This window comes from Elephantulus edwardii, unplaced genomic scaffold (assembly GCF_000299155.1).
Source record: "Elephantulus edwardii isolate Elephantulus edwardi_28Jun2011 unplaced genomic scaffold, EleEdw1.0 scaffold00157, whole genome shotgun sequence".
Classification (NCBI taxonomy): domain Eukaryota; kingdom Metazoa; phylum Chordata; class Mammalia; order Macroscelidea; family Macroscelididae; genus Elephantulus; species Elephantulus edwardii.
In genome coordinates this window covers 5549146-5576999 of record NW_006399907.1, presented here as the reverse complement: position 1 = coordinate 5576999, position 27854 = coordinate 5549146, and the positions used below count along the sequence as shown (strand labels likewise).

At 39.7% G+C, this 27854-nt stretch overlaps 1 protein-coding gene across 2 annotated transcripts in view; it reads left to right on the top strand.

Annotated features, from left to right (window-relative positions):
• The window catches only part of TMTC1 (transmembrane and tetratricopeptide repeat containing 1), a 477484-nt gene that overhangs the window by 434727 nt on the left and 14903 nt on the right, over positions 1–27854 (top strand). The window contains exons 12-15 of one of the 2 annotated variants that reach the window (XM_006895074.1): positions 15429–15440; positions 24616–24706; positions 26604–26739; positions 27591–27735. In XM_006895074.1, the coding sequence (XP_006895136.1) occupies positions 15429–15440; positions 24616–24706; positions 26604–26739; positions 27591–27735 (384 nt within the window). Of the gene's footprint in view, positions 1–15428; positions 15441–24603; positions 24707–26603; positions 26740–27590; positions 27736–27854 lie in introns of both variants that reach the window. The other variant, XM_006895075.1, reaches the window with a different exon arrangement.

Genomic DNA, 27854 nt, shown 5'->3' with positions numbered 1-27854 from the left:
ACGCTCAAGCACGTTGTTGCAATTGCCGTGTCAGTCTGTCTCATTGAAGGTCTTCCTCTCTTTAGAGACCTCTGGTGGTGTCATCTGCAAGAGTGGAACTGCTAACTCAAAGGTGACACCACTCTGGTTGTTTGAATCCACCAGTGACTCTTCAGGAGAAAGATGGACAGTCTCCCAGTAAACAACCTATAGGCTCTGCAAATGTGCTGGAGGGTTAAGTTGTTCATGACTTAATAACAATGATAGAAACAGTTATTAGTACCAAGTTCATACCTTCCCCCCACCCAGTTCACATAGTTGTTGTTGTTATGTGCCATCGAGTCGCTTGCAACTCATAGCGACCCTATGTACAAGAGCTCTAAACTCTGCTCTATCCTGTGCCAACCTTGTCATCTCAAACACACTTATTCCTACCGCTCCAGTCACAGAATCGATCCATCCCATCAAAGGTCTTCCTCTCCTTCACCGCCCTTCCATTCTGCCCTCTCCAAGGACAAGTCCCTCCTTGCAACATGCCCAAAGTATGTCAGACAAAGCTTCCGAATCCTTGACTCCAAGGAGGATTCTGGCTTCACCTTCTCCAGGACAAACCCGTTTGTTCTCCTAGCAGTCTGTGGTATATTCAACACTCGTCTCCAGCACCACAGCTCAAAGGCATCAGTTCTCTTTCTATCAACCCTATTCACTGTCCAACACTCTGATGCATAGCATGCAATTGCAAAGACTATAGCCCAGATCAGGTACACCTTAGTCTCAAGTCTGATATTGCTCTTCAGTACTCTTGAGAGGTCCCTCATAGCTGATTTTCCCAATTGCAGTTCTTCTCTTGATTTCCTGGCTGCTGTTACCAAGAGTGTTGATTGTGGAGCCAAGTAAGCTAAAACTGTTAACTATCTCAATCTCTTCACCATCCATACTGATGCTGCTAATTGGCCCAGTGGTGAGAATCTTTGTTTTCTTGATGTTGAGCTTCAGTCCATATAGGAAGCTGCAGTCCTTGATGTTATGCAAGAAGCGCTTCAGGTCCTCCTCAGTTCCAGCAAGCGGGGTTGTGTCATCTGCATAATGGAGGTTGTTGATGATTCTTCCACCAATCCTGATGCCAAATTCCTCTTTGTATAGCCCAGAGCCTCAGATGATATGTTCTGCATTCTGGATACAAATTGAAAAAGTATGGAGACAGAATACATCCCTGATGAACTCCCTTCTTGATTTTGAACCATGTAGTGTCTCCTTGCTCTGTTCTGAGGACTGCCTCTTGGTCCAAGTATAGGTTTTGCATTAGCACAATCAAATGTTCTGGGATTCTCATTCTTCTCAGAGTCAGCTACAGCTTGTTGTGATCCATACAGTCAAAAGCCTTTGCAAAGTCAATGAAGCACAGATAGACATTCTTCTGGTATTCTTTGCTTTCTGCCAAGATCCATCTAACATTAGCTATAATATCCCTAGTACCACGACCTCTTCTAAATCCAGCCTGCACATATAGACAAGATAATAAATGTGTAGTTGCTCTTTTTAATGAAAATCACCCTAGGGCAAACGACAGTCTCTCTTCTCTAATATCAATGATAACACTGTTCTAATTTGATAAAGCCTCTTACAGTTATGAGTAAAATTCTAATCTATTCCACTTGTTCCACATTCATGTAATGACATGAAAGCCATTATTCTTTCTCTCTTTCTCAATCCATTTCATTCTTCAGGATTCAATTCACCTTCAGTACTCCTCCCCCTCAACCCTTCTTCTGAGCTTCTAATGTTTACTGGCACATTCATCAACATGTAAACAAATCATGCACTTTTATCTCTTAATTTATAATCTCAAATCTATAATCCCTAATTTAAATCTGCTGTCAGGGACCTTTCCAGAGTACTAAGTGGCACCATTGTCAGTCTAGAAACGAAGATGTGCCTGATCCAGTCCATGGTCTTCACGATTACTTGTTCTGCACCACAGAGCTGGATAATGACTAAAAAGGATAGAAGAATTGATGCCTTTGAATTGTGGTGCTCGAGAAGAGTCTTGAACATACCATAGACTGCCAAGAACACAAATACGTATGTCTTGGAGAAAGTAAAACCAAGTTTCTCCTTGGAAACTAGGATTTTGAAGCTCCATCTCACATATTTTGGGCATGGACCAGGAAGGACAGATCCTTAAAGAAGGACATCATGCTTGGAAGGGTGGAGGACAGCGAGGAGAGGAAGGCCCAGGATGAGATAGACTGATACAGTGACTAGGGCATTGGGGGTAGGTGTACCAGAGTCAGTGATACTGGCTCAGGACAGGGCAGGCTTCAGAACTGTTGGACGTAGAGCCACTATGAGTCACAGGTGACTTGACAGCACATAACAACAAACAACAATCTTAAATTTAGAATTGACTCAATGTTTCAAGCTTACTCTCCTTGCTAATACCACAATACTCCTTGCTAATACTTCTTTAAGTGGCACCGCCCTTTTACAAAACCCTCTCCTTATATGTCCACTTCCTACTATCTAAGCCATATGTTTACTATAACTTAAGCTTCCATGACTGAAGTGAGCGACTAACATTTGGCAGCACCCTGTGCGACCTCGTTCTGGACCTCACTTCTCAGTAGGTAACTAATGCCTAGACTTGGACAAAGAAGACCTTATTTCTCTAAGCCTCAATCTGCAAATCTGGAAATTAATAAATAATACAAAATTATTTTCAGAAAGAGCTCTGGTGGACTTGGGGGTAAGGAGTTGCACTGTTTATCTAAAGGTAGGCAGTTTGAATCCACTAGCTACTTTGAGGGAGAAAGATGGGAATCCCTCTCCCATTTACTGAGATCATTTTTTAATTAGTTCCAACTCAATAGCAATAAATGAGTACATGAAATTATTTTCACTTTCTTTTTTGGCTCTAGCTTTTTAAAACTGTCTAAAACTCTCTTTTAACATAAATAAAATGCTAGTCACTTGTTGAATAATAATAATAAATAATTTAAAGCCCCTCTGTACTTAATGCTAATATTTCTATATAAGATGTTCATAGTATTAAAAATTATTTGCCCTAACAAGTAACATAAAATTGTAATCGTACTTCTTTTCTAAATTAGATTCCAAGTTAATATCAAGTTACTAGTCTTAAATCATCAACATGTTTAAGAAACGCACATAAAACATTGCCATCGAGTTGATTCTGACTCAGTGAGGCCTCACATATGTCAGGGTAGAATGTTGATCCATCAAGTTTTCAAAAGCAGAGTCTTTTGGACATAAAGTAACAGGCCTTTCTTCTGATGTGCTTCTTGGTGGACTTGAATCTCCTGTCCTTTCATTAGCATGGACTATGGTAATCATTTTAACCCAACAGCCTTTCAAAATAGTAATCTCGAAATTTATTTGAGCCCAGTTGGCTGTATATTTGCAATTTATTTACGATTGATACATTTTACAGAAGGTGGAACTTTAAAAAAAGATGTCATCAACATTTTTCATAGTTATGTTTGAGAACTATGTCAGGGACTGCAGTGTGTTGTGTTATGTTATACTCATCAGGCAGATTTGTGCTAAACTGAAATGTGCTTTATATACAATTAGCAGTTTTAGCCAGACTGCAGCCATGTCTGAGACAGCAATGCTGTGTTGAATCATTGTTTTAAGTGTCACCACAGTTGTCCATGGGCATTGTTTTGAGTGTAACTGTGTGGTCCGGGTGTAAAATGTGGCAGGGAGGCAGCACTGTAAAAACCTGGTGAGAAAGTTCCCATGTGGCCCGCAGGAAGGCTCTTGTCCTTGCTGTGAGTGAGGTGTTCTCAGGGCTCACGGCTCCTCGGCAGTCTGTATGAGAAGGGCTGTACAGGGAAAGTGAGAACCCCCCTCAGCGGCTCCTCACATGCTTTATCCACATTGTCCGTGGAACCCGAGCATTGGCTGGCCACCTCGGAGCTGACATTTAACCTAATTAGCAGAGGTGGGCCTGACCAATGGCTCTATGAGCAGAATTCAGACTTGACAAACTATCAGATGTTATATTGAAGGTAAATTAAATAATAAATTTAATTTTTATAAGATGCAGTGGCAAATTGAGGTGAAGGCCCTGCATTTCCCATAACTGAAGTCTGAAGTTGTGAACCTTCTTAAAGAAAAACAGTAAAGCCATCTTTTTTTTTTTTTTTTTCCCTTAAAGCCAGAGGGTCACATCTTGGGCCATTCATTCTTGCTGTCAATGTGAATGGAAGATGTTATGAGATACACGAATACCAATTGAATGATTTGAAAGAGTCTTTCTTCTGCTCCTTTGGACAACTGATTTTAACATCAAAAAGAGCAACTAGTGACATAAAGTGGGACTGCTTCCGCCTTTTCTGATGCTCAGCATCTTATCATGTTTTGAATTCTTCAGTAATCAAATGAGTGCTTCAGAAACACATGTAAGGCACCGACAGGAAAATTCATTTGGCTTCATGTTTTTTGGGAGCAAATTAATCTCTTTCATACACCCACAATACACAAAAATAGTGTTTACAAGCTGTGGTCAGCCTGTGGCACACTTGTGAACACGCTCTCACTTAGCAGGTCATCCTGCAGCGTTGCCATCTGTCCGTGTGCATCTGTCCATGCTTGCTGTGCGTGTGATTTGTGGACCTGAAGACAGGCCCTGTTTTCTCTCTTTTCTCCAGCCAGCCTAGGACAAATGCAAAAATCATTACTCCACATGTCAGAGTGAACACTTCCAAAGAGGCAGCATCTCACCGTTACAGGAAGAAACACATTCTACTTGGGGCTCGTGGAATGATAGGGAACTCTTCTCACCACTGAGCTGAAATCAATTTTCTTCTAATTTGCACCTGTTGGACCTCGTCGGCTTCCACCTGAGACCTTGTTATGCACAGCTTAGAAGCGCAGTTGTTTTGTTTCTTCTCTAATCGTCCTCTCTCTTCTAAGCTAATTCTATTCTTTTCAACTTGTTTCTTACTGATCCTTGTTTCCAAATGTTTTCCCTTCTGATAATGTTGCTTCACATAGCCTCTGAATTTTCCATGCGCTCTCTAATAAAATCTGGCTTCCCCAGACTTCTTCTTTATAGTTTGATAAATTCAGGGTAAATTAAAAACACCTCCTTTTTTGGCTACAAGTCTTGTGTACCTATTAAAATGCACCTTAAAAAGAATACTACTATTGAATCTCCTTGATACTCTGTTCAGATGAGCGCTAGAGGCAGTTGACATTCGTGTGCACATCAAAAAACTTCTCCAACAGGGTAAAAAGGAAAGCCACAGACTGGGGGAGAAGTGTTTGGAAATTACATACCTGATGAGGGACTCATATCTAAAATTTATGGGATATTCGCACACTTCAATAAGAAAAAAGGTAACACTCAATCACAAAAATGGGCACAGGATATGAACAGACACTTCACCAAAGAAAACATTCAGATGGCAAACAAATATGGATAAGTGTTCAAAATCTTAGCTATCAGAGACACAATAAAAACAACTCTAAGATATCATCTCACCCCAGCAACAATAGCATAGTTCAACAAAGTAGCAAACAGTAAACTTTGGTGAAGTTGTGAAGAGATTGGAACCCTTATTCACTGTTTGTGGGAGTGTAAAATTGTCTAGCCACTATGGAAGGCAGTCTGGTGCGTTCTCAAAAAGTTGGAAATAGAAATACTACTTGACCCAGCAATTCCACTACTGGAAGTGTACCTTAGAGCAGCCAGAACCGCTATCCAAATAGATGTATGCACACCCATGTTTATTGCTGCATTATTCACAATACCAAAAAGATGGAAGCAACCCAACTGCCCATCCACAAGTGAATGAACTGAAATGCTGTGGTGTATTCACACAATTGAATACTATGCAGCACTAAAAAACAATGAACTCATAAAACTTTATACAACATGAGTGACCCAGCAGGACATTATGCTGAGTGAAATATCTCATTCACAAAAGGGGAAATACTGTATAATACCACTGTTATAAAGCAGGACTGACATGAGGGGTAGGAAGAGAGTAGGAAAAGAGTGGATAAATAACCAGTGCTGCTTTGGAATAGATGAAGGAAAAAACTATTTAAAAGTAATATATTATTAGGCATTAAATGTCTGATGAAAGCTCAGAATAAGAGATAAGTATATTGCAAAGTGGACTCAGGGAGGGAATAGGAGAAAGGAGGAAATTGGACAACAATGGATGAGTATTTTAAAAAAAGAAAGTGAACTGGGGGAGAACGAGGAAGCAATATGTGCAACAAAGAATGAATGAAAAGCCAAATTTTCTGCAAACTTCATTAAAATTAAAATTAAAAATTTTATTTAAAAAACAAAACAGAACAGGTAAATGTTTGTTAATCCAGGCCTTACTCATTTTGTCATGTTGCAGGCTAGTGGAGTGGACAACCTAACTGAAATAATTTGTGCTTATTTCTCTCTCTCTAATTTTTCCTTCTTTATATCAGCTTGAAAACTCACATTTTCTGACACTCTTGAATCTTTCCTTTTGCCATTCAATGATGATGTAGTCTATAGGGATTTGCACTGCTGATCAAAGGCTGCTGCTAACCAAAGGCCAGGGCTCTCTGGCATTGCCGATCTGCTAGTTATCCTGGAGAAGATCAACAGTCTTCTTTTATGAAATTTACAGCCTTAGAAACCCACTACCTCCATCAACTTTGCTATGAGTCTATTCCAACTTGACAGCAGTCAGGTTGGGTTTTCCCCTAGATATTTCTGTTGGCAAAGAACGACTTATAGTTCATTTATTTACATCTTTGGTTTTTTAAAAAAGTGGATGAGATCAATATCACATAGAAAGCCTTGTGCTGTATTTGTATAAACCTGTATATTACCCAAGACTATCTGCATACTGGTATTAAATTTGATTTCTATTATAAGCTAGCTCCGCTTGCCTGAAATCAAAGAATACCAGAAAGATATTTACTCGTGTTTTATTGACTATACAAAGGGACTTGACTGCATGTTTCATGAACAATTATGGATAACATTGGAAAGAATATGCTCATGTGAAACCTATGCATGAAACTGAAAGTTGTATAGTGAATAAAGATGACAAAAGAAGAACCAGTGCCTTCAAATTACAAGGTTTGTGAAGAGGACTGCCAAAAGAACAAACAAATCTGTCTTGGATCATTATTTGGGACTAGAAATGAATATGGATCTCTTCCAATTAGTTGGCCAAGTAGCTGCACTCCAGATTTCTTGGTACAGCCTAGTGAACACATCCATGGCTTCATCTGTCCTTTGGAATATGTCAGTTGATATTCCATCAATTCCTGAGGCCTTTGGGGGAGGGGACGGATATCAATGCCATCACTGCAGCTTGAACATCTTCCTTTAGTCCTCTTGGTTTCTGATTATATGCTATTATCTGAAATGGTTTTTGTCAGACTGTTCTTTTTGATACAGTGACTCTGTGTATTCGTTCTGTCTTCTTTTGATGCTGCCTGAAACATTCACTATTTTGCCCATGGCATCGTTCAATTCAAAGACCAAGGTTTTGCCTGATCTTAGTCAGTTGTTTTCTGTGCATCTGGAAGTTGAGCAATAAGTAAGGATGACAGAAGAATTGATGCCTTTGAGTTTTGGTCTTGTGGAAGAATACTGAATGTGCCATGGACTGCCAAGAGAGCAAACAGGTCTGTCCTGGGGAAAGTGAAACCATGGTAATCCTTGGAGGCACTCTGTCTGACACACTTTGGGCGTGTGGTTAGGAGGGGCTAGTCTTTGGAGAAGGGCGTCATGCTTGGAAAAGTGTATAGTGAGTAGTGATTTTTGTAGGATTTCCCTGTCACTAGTAGTCAGTTTTGTTCTCTGTTGGAGGACATGGTTCATAAGTAAAGCCAAATAGAACCCTGGAGAAGGGGACATTTGGAAATAAATGTTAGTAAATTTTAAATAAATTATATATTGGAGGATATTGAGCTCTGGTGACCTACCTAGTCCATAGGGAGATAATACAAAGCTAATTCAAAGACTGAGCCTCTCTTGGGAGTTTGAATCCACCAGAGCCCATACAGGAAAGATGAGCACTCTCTCTCTCTGAATTTTATAGCCTCAGAAACTTCATGGAGAGTCAGCTATGAGTCTCTTCCAACTTAACAATGATGAGTTGGTATTTTACTTTTTTCATGGAATTCACATTCAAAATTAAAAGATAATAAGGAGCACAAGTGTTTGAGAATATTTTCAAATATATGACATAGAAGATACTTGTAGAAATGTGAGGAATATTTTGGAAGGAGCTTTGAGCACTTTCTGTTATTAATGTTGACAGTCTTATTTCAGGACATAATTGTAGCAATGGATAGATTGTGGAAAATTCTTTGTATTTAATAACGATTTGTGTTTTAATGAGAGAAGGAGGCGGAAAACAGTAAAATAAGAACACTGCCTAAGGGACCTTCAAGGTCTAAAAAGATGTGGTCTCTCCTGTTGCAGTTGTTGTTATGTGCCATCAAGTCGACTAAGCTCAGAACGATTCTGTGAACAATGGCTCTGAACCTTGTCCTGTCCTTGGCTAACCTCACTGTCTCTGACACACCTGACCCCATTGCCACAGTTACTGTGTCAGTCCATCTCATCCAGGGTCTTCCTCTCCTCTACTGACCCTCTAACCTCCCAAGCATGATATCATTCTCCAAGCACTAGTCTCTCCTGACAACATGTATAAAGTTTGTGAGATAAAACTTCAAAACATTTGCCTCCAAGAATCAACCTGGTTTCACCCTTTTCAGGACAGACCTATTTGTTCTTTTGGCCATCCATGGTATGTTTGGTACTATTTTCTAGAACCACAGCTCGGAGGCATTGATTCTTTTTTGGCCATCTTTATTGAGAGAACCAGGAAAGGGAAAGTATTAGGAAAGAAAGAAAGCCAATTTGGGTATTCCACTTACACAACATCTTCTTGCCTCAAGGAGGAACTGATCCATCGCTGACCTAGAGCTGATTTTCAGAAGCTGTAGGTCACATGGGAGGCAATAGCTTATCTTTCTCCTGCTTTGGTGGCAGAACAACTCCTTACCAGCCAGGCCACCCCACAGACGCTCCCAAGCAATGGGAAGATATCTTTAAAAGTTTGAAAATTCTGAGAAAATAATGTATACAATAATAGAGTTTCTGAGAACAAACAATATTAATTATGTTTTTAATGTGCCATTTGGGATTTTTTCCATATATTTATGTTTTATACTTAATTTCATGTATTATTTTTATCCTACTTTCCATCCACTTGCCATTATACTGTGTATTATTTTATATGTCTTGAGATTGTTAAATTAAATAACCTTCTTAACCTTTCTGTGACCCATAGTGCTTAGAATGCCCACCTATGTTTTCCATTGTTGAGGTTTAGTGGACGAGCCCTGCTGCATAGTAGTTAAAGAATTCAGCTGCTAACCAAGAGGTCAGTGGTTCATACTTACCAATCATTTGGCAGAAAAGAGGCGGTGGGTTACCCTTAAGATTTACAGCCTACGAAACCCTATGGGAATCAACTCAGTGGAGTAATGGAAGCAACTAGATTGGAGCAGGGCTGGTAGAGAGAGGTGGGGTGGTTCATGGGTCATTTTCACAGTTTTAGTATATGCTGCCATCTGGTGGGAGCCTTTAGCACTGTGACTCTGGAGGAACAGGGTTCATCCAAGGATCCCACCCAACAGTCTCCTTCTGTATGATTTACAGCCTTTGAAACCCACTGGAAGGTCACCTGTGCGTCACTTCTGGCTCTGACTCAATGGCAGTGAATCTGAGAGTGAGAACTGTATAAAAATTCACATAGCCTTCTTGTCTTCATTACATTCAAAATTTCTTCTTTCCATTACTATACGTACTTGGTTTCATCAACAACAAAAATAAAAACAAAATCACTGAATCTTGAAAAGGTTAAGTATTTTAATGGCAGCTTTGCTGTTTATAAAATTGATGCATTTCACTTACATGATAATACACTTTCTGTAGTTTATCTCTTATCTTTTTTTTTTTTTACATGGCAGTGAACTTTTTCCTCCCTGTAACTTTTAAAAAACCATGCTTGGAATAATTTCTGTTTGATAGAGCCCTAAAAGTAGAATCGTAGTATCAAAGAGTATGAACATATATTATGGCTCTTAAGATATGTGAGGAGATTGCTTTCCCAAAGAGTGATAGCCATTTTCTCTGCCACCAGCAGTTTATAAACCTTTAAATCATGGTTGTTAGTGGAACATTTAAATGGAATTGGGAGTGGAGAGAAAGGTTTAGGATTCCCCCCACCCCCTTAGAAGTAAAACAATAGGTGGAGCAGCTAACTTCTCAAGGAGTCAAGGGAGGGATTGAAAAATAGTATAGGAAGATGAGGTTCAAAGTATCATTTGTAACCTTCTCATTTCACAGATTAGACTCTGAGGTATGCATAATTAAGTGACTGCCTAAAGTCGCAAAAAATTGCTCGCAGCAGAACCAGGACTAGAAGCTGATTTCTCAACTCCTCACCCACTGTTGATGTTGCTGTTGAATCGCCTGCGACTTATAGCGACCCTGTGTACAACAGCCGTAAACCCTGCTCTGTCCTGTGCTAATCTCTATGTCTCCTACACACCCACCCTCATTACCTCAGTCACCGAATCTGTCCATCTCATAGAAGGTCTTCCTCTCTTGCCCTGTCCCTCCACCCTCCCAAACATGACATCTTTCTCCAAAGACTGGTCCCTTCTTGCAACATGTCCAAAGTATCAAACGGAGCTTCAGAATCTTTGCTTCCAAGGAGCAGCCCGGCTTTACCGTCTTCAGGATGAACTTGTTTGTTCTCCTAGCCCATGTATATGTATATTCCCTAGTCCATGATATATTCCGTATTCTTCTCCAGCACCACAGCTCAAAGGCATCAATTCTGCTCTTTCAGTTGTATGATGCTGGAATCCCAGGAGTGAACCATATTTATGGGCCATAGTTAATGAGATGGGAATGAAAAGAGACATGTAAGGGAACTTCAAGGACAGTAAGTTGTCATGGAAATTATGTATAACAGCATTCAACACAAAGCTGATGCCCTTCTGTGTCAACTATAGCAAAGAAGTAAACTGAAAATATACTCTTGTATTAAAAGTGGAAATATTCTTTGGCTTTTCTTGTCTTCTCTAGTTCTCTATTAGAACTGGCTCAGTTCCAGCTTTCCAGATAGGATTGTAAACATTTACAAGCCCACAAACATTTCTAGCTAGCTTTTCAGTCTTGCCATAGATTATACAGCTTCATTGCACTGGCAGTAAAAGGAGTAGAAGTTAGTATTGCTTTACTGTAAATTATTACTAGCTCCAGGTTTATAACCTATTGAAAACCTCAATTCATTAAATTGCTAGTTCTTAAAATATTTTTTCTTTTCATGTATTTTGGGATATGATATCTCAGGTATGAATAAAAAGAAAATTGGAACAATAGAATATAAATTAGACATATAGCTAAAGATTAAAATGCTCCAAATTCAGATTCTATCCTTTAACAAATGTCATTTTGAGGATAGATTCTTCTAGTCATATTAGTGTGTATATGACCAAGTCAATTTGAACTAAGCTTTATTTTTAAAATGTATTGATTTACGCATTGAATGACTTATAGACCACCAAACACTAAAGACTTCTAAAGTAGCAAAGTGTGCAGCTTTTGTTTTTATTGAATTTGTAATCTAGAAGAAAAGTTCTAGCCATGGCTAATGGTTCCCTTCTAACTGAAATGGTGACTGTTCCAACCCATCCAGCAACCCCAGGAAGAAAGACCTGGCAATCTGCTCCTGCAGCGATAACATACAAGAAAACTCCATGGAGCCATTATACTGTCACATGGAGTGGCTATGAGTCAGAATCTACTCAATGTCAACAACAATCAAAACAAAAATATCCTTCTCCTTGATATTTTACAGTTATAACAAATAGAAAGTACTATTGAGACTATTAATTGAATTGAGCTGTTATTATTTTAATTATACCTTCCAAAATGTATTGAAGGCCCTACCCCTTTATATTTGTTGTAACTATGTTCCTGCTTATTTGGAAATAGAATTTTTCTTTCACTATGTTAATAGAGGCTCTCAATAACATGTTAATAAGGACTCTGTTGTATAGGGTGATATTAGGATCTAATTATTTGAAGGGATGTGGAGGGGGGTTGTATTTATTTTTTAAAGAAGACTAGAATAGGCACAAAGACTCATTGTTTGAAGGGATGCGGGGGGGGGGGGTTTTTTTTTTTTTTTTTTTTTAAGGAAGACTAGAATAGGCACAAAGAGACACAACCTTAGTCAGGAGATCCCAAGTAACTCCAAAGGCTACCAACAAAGAACTTTTGGACTCCAGAACTGTGAAGAATTACATTTCTGGTCTTTAAAATACTCTAAGAGTCCTAAGAAGTAAATTGTAGCTTTCATTCTTACTTTCTTATGATCCTATAGTTTTTTAGACTCTTCATGATGTTCTGGTGTTTAAGTCCTATTCCAGCGGCAGTACAAACACACCCATCGGCTTTGCAGGAGAAACACGGGCAATCTCTCCTCCCATGCAGTTTCCAACCTCAGAAAACTCAACTTCAGGGTCAGATAATAGTAATGTCTGCTTAGATAGCAAGGAGTTCTTTGGAGAATTTCCACAAATGATTTATCTGTCCACAAGTACTCTCACCTTTAATGAAATGTTTGTACGAAATTGAGCTTTCCTCACCTAATCCACACAAAACAACATCCCAATACAGATTGTGCACAGAAGCAAAGAGGAAAATCAAGTCATTTATTCTTATTCATTAAAAAAAACATTTGCAGAATATACTGCCATTTTTCTCTATTTTCCTTTGAGAAGGATTATTTTTCCATATAAATGTATTGTTTCTGTTAATTTATGTGATTACAAGAATGAATAAATGTCTTAAACTATTAGCCCACCTTCATCTCTATAAATAGTGTCGAATGTATCCCACACAAACAAAACTCTTGAGTGCTCTGTGTAATTTTCAGGGTACAGGAGTATCAAACCAAGAAGTTTACAATTCATGGCACGTTCATTGGTATCTCATCCATTCTCCAGATTGCTGCCACCTGAACCACAAAGTATATGTTCTAGATGTCAGTCGGCCTAGGAGGCAGAGCAGATTATCCACAGTCCATCACCTCTTCAGGACAGGTTTCCCTTCGTGAAGGAGAAGTCACACTAGGTTGAAGGATGATAAAATCACAAGTTCAATGTTGTCTAGTGGGTCCAACTTATAAGGATCCTCACCAGGTTTCCAAGGCTGTAAAATCAGGACAGAAGGAGGCTCTGTTTTCTCCAGCGGAGGCCCTAATGGACTAACTGCCAGAGACACTCCACTTTGGGTTAGCAACTCAACTCCCCACAGCCTTTGCCAATAATAGGATTGGTTGACTCCGTTACATCTCCCTCAGGGCTCATTCTTTGCAGTCCAGTGAAGATGATTTTGAATGTGCAGATGAGCCCATGTCTGAAGGCTACCCACTGTTCCCCAGCAGTCCTAGAAGACCAGTCTGTGCTGTGACAGCAGTTGGTTGGGGCCCTGGTGTACAGCAGAAAGGATTATTTGTCAGACAATTCTCTGGGTCCCAAGCATTTTTAATTAAAATGGGCCTATAAATAGTTTATGTCCATTTCCTCTGGAACTCTCAAGTCAGTAGAGACCAGAAATGAGTAGGCTTAGTTCAGAACATTGAGCCAAATGAGTTAAATGAAAATGAGTGCTTCAGACTGAGCTTTGGAGATTAATATGCTGCATTTTCTGAGATAAATGCATTGCCCTTTCAGTGAAGGTAGAATTTATTTTAAATAAACACCTTCCAGGTATGTCTCCTGTGTTTTTTAATATGAAGAATTAATCATTCCTTGAAATTTAAGAGTCAGGGGAGAGGAAAAGCAAGACAGATATTGAAGACATTTGTCAGAGTCATAATCTTGACACTGTCCTTGGGGCTACCAAGGTTACAGGGATGTGATTGCTTGTTTCTGACACGAGTGATCTTTTAAATCCCACTACTTCTTTGGACTCCAAAAATTGCAATTTTAGTGGAAACCCAGCTCATAAACCTAGAAATTACAGTGAAAAGTTGTGGACAAGAAAGGTGATCTCTTTGCCTATATTGGTGCATCAAGAAAGTGCGGAAAATGAAATCAGGAAATACATAATTACACAAAAGTGATTTTTCATCATTAATTCAATTTCAGGAAGTTAGGAAGTGAGAAAATAACTTTATTCCTTTTGTCTTAAGTGTCCACAGACCTATATCCCTCTTCCCCCCAAACGCACTTCTTCGTGCTCCTGAGTTGCTGAAGATAATGACCACCAGTGTCCTCAGGCATTAGACGAGGACAGGCAGAGAGTCTCTGTCATGCCTCTGATCTAGGGGCACTTGTCGTTTCCTTGTGCTCCCTTCAAGACCTCACAGCAGTGGCATGCCTCCTAATCTGAATCCCCATAGAGAGTCTGTGGGCACTGAGAATATGTTTGCTGTGTGCACTCTTCTGGACTTCACTATGTGCTTGGCATCTGGATGGTGCTTGGGAAATAACTTGTTGAAGAGATACTTTGCTTTTTTTTAATGCCAGAGGTATTCTTTCTTTATTTCCAAAAATACTTCTTTATACAGAGTTATCTGGTACCCTTGGAAGGAGGAGTGGCATCCACTTACATAATAGCTTGTCTCCGGAAACCCTATGAACCTGGAGAGAGGATGAAAGGCACCGAAGCGTCGAGGACTCTCCTTCATAGGGTCGCTATGAGTCGCCTGCAAATCGACGACACTTAACAACATCTAGTACCCTGTTGGTCTACTAAAACTCTATATTATCTGCTCATGTGAAACTTGTGTATAGACCAAGAAGTAGTTGTTTGCATAGAACAAAGGGATATTATAAGCATAAAACCAGAAAAGGTGTGTGTCAAAGTGGTATCCCTTCCCTGTACCTAGGAAGACCCTCAGTGAAATGAATTGACACAGTGAGTACAACAGTGGACTTGAACAGCACGGAGATCTTGACGGTGGTGCAAGATAGAGCCGATCTATTGTTCATAGGGTCACTGTGAGTCATATTTGGCTTGAGGGTTAGCAACAGTCTATAGGCAAGCTAACCACATAATTTGAGAAGCTTGACTGTATGAAGAAGAATGGGGCATTAGGAACAGAGGAAGACTCAGCACTATGTTATGTAGCTAACATGATTTTGCTTGCAGAAAGTGAAGAGGACTTGAAGTACTCACTACAGAAGATCAGACTACAGCCTGCAAAATGGATTACATCTCAACAACAAGAAAACAGAAATCCTCACCACTGAACCAATAGGCAACATCATAATAATCTGACAACACATTGAAGTTGTCAGCAGTTCACAGTCAACATCTAGGATATCAGCAGTCCAGAAGTCAAAAGATGTGTTACATGTGAGAGTCTGCTATGAAGGACCTCTTTAAAGTGATGAGTAATTTGGCATCAAGATTGGAGGGGGACTCATTATCAACCTATCATAGGCAGATGGCACAACTTTGCTGAAACTGAAGAGGACATGAGCGCTTGCTGCAAAAGGTCAAGGACTGTAGTCTTCATTATAGTTTGAAGCTCAGGCTCAAGAAGAGTCTCACCACTGGGCCAATTGGCAGCACCATGATAGATGGAGAAGAGATTGAGGTTGTTAGCAATTACAGCTTGCTCGGATCCACAATCAACACTCTTAATGCCAGCAGTCAGGAAATCAAAAGATTATGTACATTGGGAAAATCTGCTGTCATGGGCCTCTCCAGAGTGTTGAAGAGCAACAGTGTCAGTCTAGATAAAAAGATGTGCCTAATCCAGGTCATGGTTTTCTCACTTGTTATGCGTCAAAAAGTTGAACACTGACTTAAGATGAGAAGACTAGATGCCGTCAAGTTGTGGTGCTGGGTATGAGTCTTGAGCATACCATGGACTGCCAAGAAAACAAACAGGTCTGTCTTGGAGAGGGTGAAACCAAGTCTCTCCTAGAAGACTAGGATTTTGTAGCTCCGCCTCACTTTGGGCACATATCCAATAGAAGGACATCATGCTCGGAAGGGTGGATGGACAGAGCACGAGAGGAAGACCCCAGCTGAGATGGATTGATACAGTAACTGGGGCAGTGAAGGTTAGTTAGTATGTCAGAATTAGTGAGACTGGCTCAGGATAGGGAAGGGTCAAAGCTGTTGTATATAGGGTTGCTATGCATCACAGGCAACTTAACCACTAATATTCTATGACATGTTTGGAAGCAGGAGTGGCATCCACTCACTTACTAAACAACTTGCCTCTGGAAACTATGAGGTTTGATAAACGTCAGTAGTTTTAGAGGGGATTCAGGCCTTTTGTTTATAGGGTTGCTATGAGTAGTGCTCGACTTGAAGACAATCAGTAACAACAACATGGTTGCAAATGTACGTATGCATATGTGTTTGTGTGTCTACGCATGTGTGTGTATATATGTGTATGTATGTGTGCATATATGCTTGTAGCCGTATATAACATCTATATTTTAAAATATATAGGCATCATAACTGCAGATAATTCTTAGACCTAACCATGTTCCTAGTGTGATTGAATTTCTGGGTTTCAAACTAGAATACTTGGTGATTAGCATTTGCAAACTTAAAATATTGCAAGCAGCGATCTAAGATACTCCTCTTTTCTTACTCAGAGCAAAAAAGAAGGAAAGAAACCAAAAAGACTGAGAAGAAACTAGTTTACACTATTAACATTCTACATGGACCATGGCCTCATCTACCCTCAGAGCAAAGAACTAGATATTGCCCAGATACCATTCTGATCAGAGCCACAATGGGCAGATTGTTTATCAGTGGGGTCACTAAGGTTCTTGTCACCTACTGTGTTAACATGTGTTACTCCCCAGATGCGTGAGGCCGGTCAGCAAACCCACTCACCCGTCCACTCCCGAAGGACTGAGCAGTCCTCCCCCAGATCCACGCTGGTCCAAGCACTGTGCCTCATGGCCTTGCCCACTGCACCTTTTCACAACCCTTTCTCCTCTATGGCAGGTATCATGGCCCATCTGCTCACAGTCAGACTGGGGGGTGATACTAGATAGGGACTGAGGAGGTGATGGTGGTGAGTGATCACACTGAGTGACACCTAACACCAGCCCTAGAGGTGTCGCGGCCTTGTCAGTCCTTCTGAGGGTGCCAGCCTGCCTTTCACCATAGTGTACCCGAGAGTCATTTTGATGTCACCCCTGACAGTGTCAGAATGGTGCAGTTCATTCTCCACACTTCCCTGATAGGAGGGTAGTAAAATGTGGAGCAGAACTCAAAATCCTAAAATTTCAAGGCTTATTCAAGAAAAACATGAACTGTAACTCCTGCCTGAGGGCACTTTTTAGTCAAATAACAGGTTTGTCACATAAAACAATATTACCAGAAAATAATATACAGCTTTAAAAAGTCATATACATGAGCTAGATGGTCAAAAGTTACTCTAAATCGAAAAATGAATGGGTATGCTCAGCAAACAAGATCACTGGAAAGTAGAATGTCCAGAAGGGAATTACTCAAAATGTTAAAACTAAAAAAAAAAAGTAACCAATGTCCCTGAACAATATGTGTTATACTTATTAAATGGGAACCTAACCACCAAGAAAACAAATAGATCTGGAGATGGTGAAACCAAGTTTCTCTTTGAAGGCTTTTGAAGCTCCATCTCACATACTTTGGGCACGTGGCCAGAAGGGACCAGTCTTGGAGAAGGACATCATGTTGGAAGGTTGGAGGGACAGCACAGGAGAGGAAGACCCGAATGAGATGTATTGATACCGTAACTGGGGCATTGAGGGTAGGTGTTTCGGAGTCATTGTGGCTCGCTCAGGACAAGACAGACTTCAGAGCTATTGTACACAGGATCACCATGGGTCACTGGTGACTTGACAGCACATAACAACACAATAACTTACACTGTAAACTTTTACCAAAAACTTAGGAAGGTATTGTTTAGAGGAGAAGTGCCTTATGAAATAGAGAATTTGATCCTTTGCAAACATTGCTGGTAATTATTTGTAAAACACAAACACTGGTCAAATAGTAACCTAGCACTTGGAATTTTCAGGAGTTGATTATCTAGTTTTGTAGATCTCAAGTCATCTTTCCTCATAATTGCCTATTAAAAACTTGAAAACAAAAACCTCAAACTCATTGCCATCAAATCTGTACCTTCTGACCTAATTAATACTGGGTTTCCAAGAATATAAATCACACAGCAGGAGATTGCCCCTCTTTCTCTTGCAGAGCCACAGTGGATTTAAAATGCCAGAGCAACACAGCCTCTGGGTTAACTGCACAATTCCCTATGTACTGTGCCACCAGGGATCCCTGGATATTACCTCTGTTGTTGTTATGTGCCGTCTAGTTGCCTGCAACTCATAGTGACCCTGTTTACAACAGCTCTGAACCCTGCTCTATCCTGAGCCAACCTTACTGTCTCTAACACACTTGCCCCCATTACCCTAGTCACTGAATCAATCCATCTCATCCAGGGTCTTCTCTTGCACCCTTGTCTCTCCACCCTCCCAAGCATGGCATCCCTTGGCAAGGCCTGGTCCCTCCTTGCAACATGTCCAAAGTATGTCAGACGAAGCTTCAGAACCCTTGCCTCCAAGGAGCAGCCTGGTTTTACCCTCTCAAGGCTGAGCCTGTTTGTTCTCCTAGCAGGCCATGATATATTCAGTACTCATCTCTAGCACCACAGCTCAAAGGCATCAGTTCTCCTTCTATCATCCCTGGTCATTGTCCAGCTTTCTGATGCATGGCATATAATTGCAAAGACCATGGCCTGGATCAGGCACACCTTGCCTTTAAGGTAATAATTTTTTATAGGCTTCCTTAGAAACATCCATCCTGATGTTACCTGTTGGTCCAGTGGTAACAATCTTTGTTTTCTTGACATTGAAATGAAATCCATATTGAAGGCTGTATTCTTTGATCTTCTGCAATAAGTGCTTCAAGTCCTCACTTTCAGCAAGCAAGGTTGAATCATCTGCATAACAGAGGTTATTGATGAGTCTCCCTCCAATCTTGATGCCACATTCCTCTTCATAGAGTCCAGCTTCTTGAATAATTTGCTCAGCCTACAGACTGAATAGATATGGAGAGAGAATACAATCCTGATGCACTCCTATCTTAATTTTAAGATGTGTAGTGTTCCTTTGCTCTGTTTGCACAACAGGCTACTTGTCTAGGTGTAGGTTTCACATGAGCACAGTTAAGTGCTCTGGGATTCCCATTCTTTCAGTGTTAGCCATAACTTGTTATGGTCTGCAGTCAAATGTCTGTGCATGGCCAATAAAACACAAATGTTTTCTGGTATTCTTTGCTTTCAGCCAGGATCTATCTGACATCAGCAGTGATATCCTTGGTGCCACAGCCTCTTCTAAATCCTGCTTGAACTTCTCACAGTTCCCTATCTATGTACTGTTCTAGCCACTTTTTAATGATCTTCAGCAGTATTTTGCTTGTATATTAATGATATTGTTTGATAGTTTCCACATTGTATTATATCACCTTGCTTGGGAATAAGAACAAATATGGACCTCTCCCAGTCCGTTGGCCAGACGGCTGTCCTCCATATTTCCTGCCAGACAGGTGAACGCATCCAGAGCTGCTTCTGTTAATTGAAACAAGTCAGTTGGTATCCCATTGATTCCTGGGGCCTTAGTTTTCACCCGTGCCTTCAGTACAGCTTCCACTTCTTCCTTAATTATCATTGGTTCCTGTTCGTATGGTACTTCCTGAATTTTTTCAGTGTCAATCAGTTCTTCTTGATACAATGATTCCTCTAGTGGGTTTTCAGAGGCAATAAATTGCACAGGAGGATACTGCCTGCTTTTTTCCCATAGAACAGCTTGTGGATTTGAATCAGCATGAGAGGCACCGTTTATAGACTAGCAGTGTAACTATCTATAGACTACGCAACTAAAAGTCCTTACAATTGGAACATGTTGTTGTTGTCATTGTTGTTAAGTGCTATCAAGTCACCTGTGACTCATAGCAACCCAATGTATAGCAGATCTGAAGCCTGCCCTGTCCTGAGCCAGTCTCACTCACTCAGACACACCTACCCCTATTGCCCCCCCAGTTACTGTATCAATCCATCTCATCTGGGGTCTTCCTCTCCTCTGCTGTCCCTCCACCCTTCTGAGCATTATGTCCTTCTCCAAGGATTGGTTCTTCCTGGCCACATACCCAAAGTATGTGAGGCAGAGCTTCAAAATCCTAGCTTCCAAGGAGAAAGTTTCACCCTCTCCAAGACAAATCTATTTGATTTTTCTTGTAGTCCATGGTATGTTCAAGACTCTTCTCCAGCACCATAACTAAAAGGTATTGATTCTTCTTCTGTCATCTTTAATCATTGTCCAGCTAGCTTTCTGATGTAAGTAATTGCTAAGACCATGGCCTGGATCAGGTTATCCTTAGTCTCAGTATTCTGGAGAGGTTCCTGACAGCAGATTTTCCCAGTGCAATTTGTCTTTGATTTCCTGACTCCTGGTGCCAAGAATGTTGATTGGAACAGAGACATTAAGCACCATCACACAAATAACAAAACATAGATCTTCATTTCCATATAGCCAAGAATGGAACCCATTGTATCATGTTTGTATCTTACTTCCTAAAGCCATTGTGAAAAATGTGTGGTGAATACATAAATAAATAAATATACTCAGTGGTACTCTCTATGTGTTAACTGATTCTCACACATACAAAATGACCTTCACTGTCTCATAACGTTATAAAGTATTTTATTTATGTAATAGCTTAAAAGAGAACATATTGTTGTGGGGTTTTTTTAATTTGAGTTCAAGTTTACAGATCTTTTTATTCAATCATTCATAAGCATTTTGTTTTATAACATTAATTATAATTGATTTATGTAATTCATTATGATGTATGATCAACCTCTTACTGTATATTGCTAAAAGGGAAATAATCTAAGACTTATATTAATCTCCTTTTTTTAAGTATAACAATGTGTTGAATTGGATGCATACTTATCAGAAACTTGGATATCCATCTTTTCTGGAATATTGTTTTCATAAATTAAGAGAATGAAAGTTGCCATATTCAAACTGCATGATGTTTCTACTTGGTACTCAAAAAGAGATGGCATTGGTCATTCAACAGAGGGCTAAGTATCACTTACCATCCTGGGTCAAATCAGCTTCTGACTTCTTGGCTTTTTAATTAGCACTAAAAAAGAACATAGAACACATTTTACTCACAGGAGTAAGATGATGACATCTGAGAAATTGTCATTTTATTGTTGCTCTGCATTCCCTTTTATTGTTTTTGGATAAATGCTCAGTGACAGTACTTTGTTACAAATTAATGTTACAGAAGATAGCCATCACCAGGGCATATAAAAGAAAATGTTGCTGTGTGCTTTACACTAATTTTTCCTAATCTTAGGGACAGTACTATTGTTGTTGTTGTGTGCTGTTGAGTCGCTTCTGACTCATAACGACCCTATGTACAACAGCCCTAAACCCTGCTCTATCCTGGGCCAATCACACTGCCTCCAACACACCCATCCTGATTAACCCAGTCACTGAATCAATCCACCTCATAGAGGACCTTCCCCTCTTGTGCTGTCCCTCCACCCTCCCAAGCATGTCTCTCTCCAAGGACCTGTCCCTCCTTACAACATATCCAAAGGGACCTCTCCAAAGTACTAAAGAGCAATGGTGTCACTCTGGAGACTAAGGTGCATCTGATACAGGCCATGGTCTTTGCTATCACTTGTTATGCATCAGAGAGTTGGACAGTGACTAAGGAGGATAGAAGAATAATTGATGCCTTTGAGCTGTGGTGCTGGAGAAGAGTATTGACCTGCCAAGAAAACAAACAGATTCATCCCGGAGAGGGTTAAACCAGGCTGCTCCTTGGAGGCAAGGATTCTGGGGCTTCATCTGACATACTTTGGTCATGTTGTAAGGAGGGATAGTACTAGGAAGCTAATTTGTATTAACATAGGTGATTGGTTAAATCTTTGGTTAAACCAAAGAGTTGACTATGACTGATGGCAACCCTGTAAACAACTCATCTGAACCTTGCCCTGTCCTGCTCTGTCCTGATGATTGCTTTACTTGACTCCATCATTACAATCCTGTGCCAGTCCCTCCTGTTGAGGGTCTTCTTCCTCGGACCCTTTACCTTTCCCAGCATGTCAGAGGCCAGTCCTTGGAAAATAGACTTCATGGTGGAAAATGGCACATTTTTTATTATTAGATTTTGATTTCTATATTAGGGAAAATATAAAATGATCTCAGATGATGGTTAAAAAACCTTTGCGCTAAAAGTTGATACAGGATTAGTAAAGTGCTTATAAGTAGATCGTGAATTAATGTGAGAAGCCAGGCTTCACACCACAATCTTCCAGCAGAGTGAGATTTTCTGTTTGAGGAAAATTAAGTTGGATATGTCAGGTTTCATCTTGACTTGGGTGAGCTGTAGGTGCAAATGAGTGAAAACCTATCTGTTGAACACAGGTCATAACATGGAGCTGTAGCAAATGAGCACATTTCTGCTTGCACTTTTCACTGTTGTACATTTTATATGGCATGAATCCTGCTCTGATTCTGTGAACAAGTCTGTGGCTCAAAACTTAAATGCCTTGCTGAAGAATAAGAGGTGGTTGGAATGGCCAAGGTATTACAGTCATGGTACAAATAATTATGAAAGTAAATTGGTTGGTCATCTTGTCTAGAGTATTGCAAGAAATAAATTGGTAGCAAGGAATCTCTCTCTCTCCCCCTCTCCCTCTTCCCCCCTCCCTCCCTCCTTCTCTCCCTATTTCCCTCCCTCCCTTCCCTGTGAGTTAAATCATAATATGATAGAGCAGCAATGTACATTAATGCTTTGCAAAAAGTCCTTAAGAAGATTATAGATACTAGAAAGAGACTGTCGTAGTGCAAACACCAGACTAATACTTTGTTAGAAAAAGACAATGTTTTATTGAGATAATTGCATTTCATGAAATGGAGTACACACAGTATGTAAGGAGAAAATGCACAAACGTCCAAGATTTATTTGCTTTTTAAAACATGAGCTTGCACATCAAAGAGAATGCAGTTGAAGAAAAGACAAATTGCAAGGAGATGTCAAATCACATATTTCACACAGTTTTAAAATCATTCTTAGCCAAACATTAATTCCTTGTCTCCTGATACAGCTTGACTAAGGCAGCATTTTTTAAAGCACACTATGTAAATATTTTTATGTAATGGTGGTGTCATTGAATGTCAATCAGTCAATTCTAGTTAAAATCCTTAAAATGGAAAACAAATATTTCAGTAAGGAGGTTGACTCCACTCTAAGCTGTAGTCTTTAAAATATAAATTTTGTTTCTTTGGCTAAGTGCAAGTGATAATACCTTAAACAAATTCACCAGTTGATTCAAGGAGCAATTAAGATACCCAGTCTAACAGCTTTATCCACAGAGAGTTGTTCTGCTAACGGAAAGGCCTCTCTGGTGCCTCAAGTCTGCCAGCAGCTTCAAGGGAAAAAGATGGACAGTCTCCTCCTATGTGATTTTCTGTCTCAAAAACACCTGTGAGTTAGTTCCAACTCCACAGCAGTGAGTTTGAGTTTCTAGTTTTGCTACAATGCTCCATCTAGGTTAGAATTCTGACCCTTGCCTTCATTATTAGAAAATAATACCTTGACAGGAAAAGATTGACTGAGTTTGTTGTGTTATGTTAAGTGCTGTTGAATGGGCATTAACACGTAGCAACCCTGTGAAGAACAGATCAAAACCTTGGTCGATACTGTACTATTCTCACAATCTCTGCTATGTGTCAGTCTATCCCATTGAAGTCTCCCTCTCATTAGATAGCCTCTGCTATTCCAAGCGTAGTGTCCTTTTCCAAGGCCTGGTTCCTCCTAACAACGTGCCCAAAATATGTGAGACAAAGTCTCAACCAACTTTGCCTCTAAGCATGGCTGCACCGTCTTGAAATAAATTCATAGAGATCCAATGAGTGTAGTAATAATCTAGTACAAGATAGAATGGGCCAAGTAGTATAAAATAGGACTATAGGTGATAGGCTTTTGAAACTTCAGAGTGTAGAAGACCAGAACATTTAGATGATAGTCCGCAGAAGGTAGGTCAACTGATCTTAGCAAGCACCGCACATTTAAGAGGAAGAGTATACCTTTGAAGGGGACAGATTGGTTGAGGGAAGAAGCAAACCCTTTGGTGACAATAGAAGTGTTTCAAGTTAGGAAAGGATAAGGTCCAACTCTACCCTGATCAGCTCTTCCCCCTTCAAAACATCCCCCAATAAAATAGAACATAGTAAAGATGGTTAGCTGTGTATGCAAAAGCAGCTGAGCCACATTCCCTAGGCCTCCCTGCCATCAGCCGGAGCACCACCTTTGAAAGTTTGATAATATTAGGTGTTGTGTTAGCCCTTGATAGCATAAATCAAGGTTAAGATATTTGTCCACACTTAATAGTGACTCTAATTCAAGCAAAGTTATGATAACTCTTTCTCCTTTTTTTGTTTTTGCTATTATTGATTTTACTATTGTTTTAACTTCCAGTTTATTTTCCTTTCCTCTTTTTAAAGGAAAGATACAAGGAAGCTGAGGAGATTTACCAAGCTGGAATAAAGAACTGTCCAGACAGCTCAGATTTGCATAACAACTATGGAGTTTTTTTAGTTGATACTGGTGAGCAAAATTCAAGAGAATGTCTTGTGTTGAGATTAGATGATACTATCTGTCAAACAGAATGGCAGTAATCCAAATAATGCCTCAGATAGTCAATTCCCTGGGCTTGGCAGGAAGTACGCACTGTTGACAGACACATTGTCCCTTGGGGTTGTGAATACTTTAAAACTTCACACTTAGTCCAGTCTTCCCAGCTCACATAATCATTTCTCTAAGGAAAACTCAAGTGGCAAGAAATCGCCTTGATGATTTAATGAGCTGCAACCTTCTTTGAATATCGTTTATACAAACTTGAAACAAACAGATGATAAAGAATTCCTGTATAAGAGCCTGCAACTAAATCTAGTCATGGTGTGAGGACGAGGCTTTTCCACCATTGATAAAAGTCTCCAGATTGTTTCACTGTCCCTTACTTAATGTCCATCACTGAAGTGCTATTACCACAAGTGAAAGAGTGCTCCTGTATGATAGGCACTAAATAAAATGCACTCACTCTGTCTTACTTACTGCAAAAGCTTTATTGAGCAGGGATTTTATTTTATTTATGATTTATGCAAGCCTTTGATACTATTGGCATATAATGACTGCATATAAATAATGAAAAGAATGATTTGAATGTAATAAAAAGCACCACTTTGTTCTTGTTGACTAGCCGCCCTGAAGTAAAATTCCATTTTAATTATTTTTTTTCAATATTAAGTGCTTGGAAGGGTTTTAATTTTCCAGGATATTTGAAGCTTGATGTTTTTAAGAAAACCAATTTTTACTCCAATATGCTGAGAAGACTTACTTTGGTTTTGTGTGTAAAATTGTTGTTTGGTGCCACCTGCTGGTTTTTTAGTAACATAATGGCAAATTCCCTGTCATAAATGGAAATTAGAAAAAAAACCTTCAGTTCTTATGATCAAGCCCCTTATTTGTTCTTCTCCAATAACAGGTAACCTGCTTCTTCCATCAAAAAAAGACACCCACTGACCACTCCATAGCATTCCTCTGCTGCCACTATTCAATTTTCTCTGGTACTTTCATAATCTGCCCCATTCCCAGTGGCCTGAGTATCAATTTGTAAGATCTCTCCAAACTCCTCCTAAGTATATTCAAAGCATGTTCACTGGAAAACATTGCTGTGTAGATAAGAAAGGTTCCATTTCATTCAGAACTCTAGACTATCCTAAAGTTTGTTCATTCACTTAAATTTAATTTCACTAAGAAACTCCTTTGGAGAAAATTTGAGAAAGACTTCATTTTAGTTCTAGTCTTAACCCTTCTGTCTCTCAAACCCCAAGTTATATCAAAAGGCAACTAAACAATATCAGATACTTGCAAGAAACATGTATGCTCATGTGAATACACACATTTTAGAATATGTAACTCGCAATGCTTTTGTTGTTATGTTCAAAATCTCATTAAATAAATCACTTATAATGAATGATTTTAAGATTCCACTAGCATATGCTTATTTAAAGAAATGCCTCATTTACCACTTTTAAATATAGTAATTGAAACAGACAGATCTTTAGAAATTGATTCAGGATGTTTTTCTTTCAATAATACCAATTCTAACTATTGTATGAAGTGAAACAGCAATATTTTAGGTAAATAAAAGTCACTGATAGTATCAAGACTTATCTGTGACAGGGGTCAAAAAATCCTTGACGACAACTTGTAATAGGTTTTAGATGTTGTTACTATTACTAGTTATTGTGCCAGTGGGAATAATAATGAAAATATTCAAAATTTGGTAGCAAAACAGAGAAGTCAAATACAAGCTGATTTATAAACGTAATCACTGCTGTAACTGTAATAATGAGGAAGAATGATCTAAAGCAAGAGATTGACAATTTCAGGCTTAATCATAGAGGATGTTCCCCTCTTACTAATCCATCGCTGATTACAGGCACTCCAGAGAAAGCAGTGATCCATTACCAACAGGCCATCAAACTTAGCCCAAGTCATCATGTGGCCATGGTAAATCTGGGGAGACTCTATAGGTCATTGGGAAAGAACAGTGTGGCTGAAGAATGGTACAAACGGTAAGGTTCCTTCTTTTGACTTTTTAAGTTGCTCAGAGGCATAACAGTTTGCCTTTTTTTTTTTTATTTTTTTTTTTTTTTAGTTAATTGGAACATACCCTCTCTTGGTATACTAACAGATGTTGCTGACTCTGCTAACACACATTGCCATGTTCAAAGACTGCACTCTGGTGACTTAGTAATAAGGAGTTCTACTGCCACCCCAAAGGCACATGGTTCAGAACCACCGGTTGTTCCTAAGATAGAGATGGTCAATCTTACGATTTACCTTGTGATAAATCTTGTAATTTACATCCTCTGAAAACCTCCTGCAGGGTCTGCTATGAGTCAGTTCCAAATTGAAAATACATAATGATAACATCTTCTAAGAGGAAAATATAGCCATATAAATGGTATGCCAGCTAATGGGTTTTGACCTGTTAGTTAGCTCCAAGCACTGATTCAACATTCCCACCTTAGTTAGCCCATTGTTTTCTAAACACAAATAACAGCAATTAAACTGGGAATAATTGAAAGATCTATGCACCAGCACTGGTCTCTTCTCACTAAAGGGAGAGTTAGCTCCCATATCACTAGCTCACTGGGGACACTTTGATGTCCAGAGCATGATTTCATGATCATGTTTAAACCCTTCATCTTGATATTTAAACACACAAACAAAAGAGAGAAAATTTAAGCGCATGCACGCATGCACGCACACACACACACAACACACCAAAAAACAACACCCACAATGGAGCAGAATCTCAGACTTTGAGAGCCCTTCCAAAGCTTAAGTTTAAAACTTTGAAAATGTACCTACTGTAAAAAAAAAAAAGTGTTAACTTGGCTTTTTTTTTTTCAACACGCAGCGCCCTGCAGGTGGCACGCAAATCTGAGATTTTGTCGCCTTTGGGGGCGTTATATTACAACACCGGCCGTTATGAAGAGGCTCTGCAGATTTACCGGGAAGCTGCAGCACTTCAGCCCGCGCAGCGAGAACTCCGCTTGGCGCTGGTGAGTTAGGACTAGAAAAATGAAGCTGAAACCGTACAGACCGGACACAGGATAGACAGGGGTGCTTGGTAGACCTCAGAGCTGAAACGAGGATTTGGCTGTACCCCAAACCCACTGAT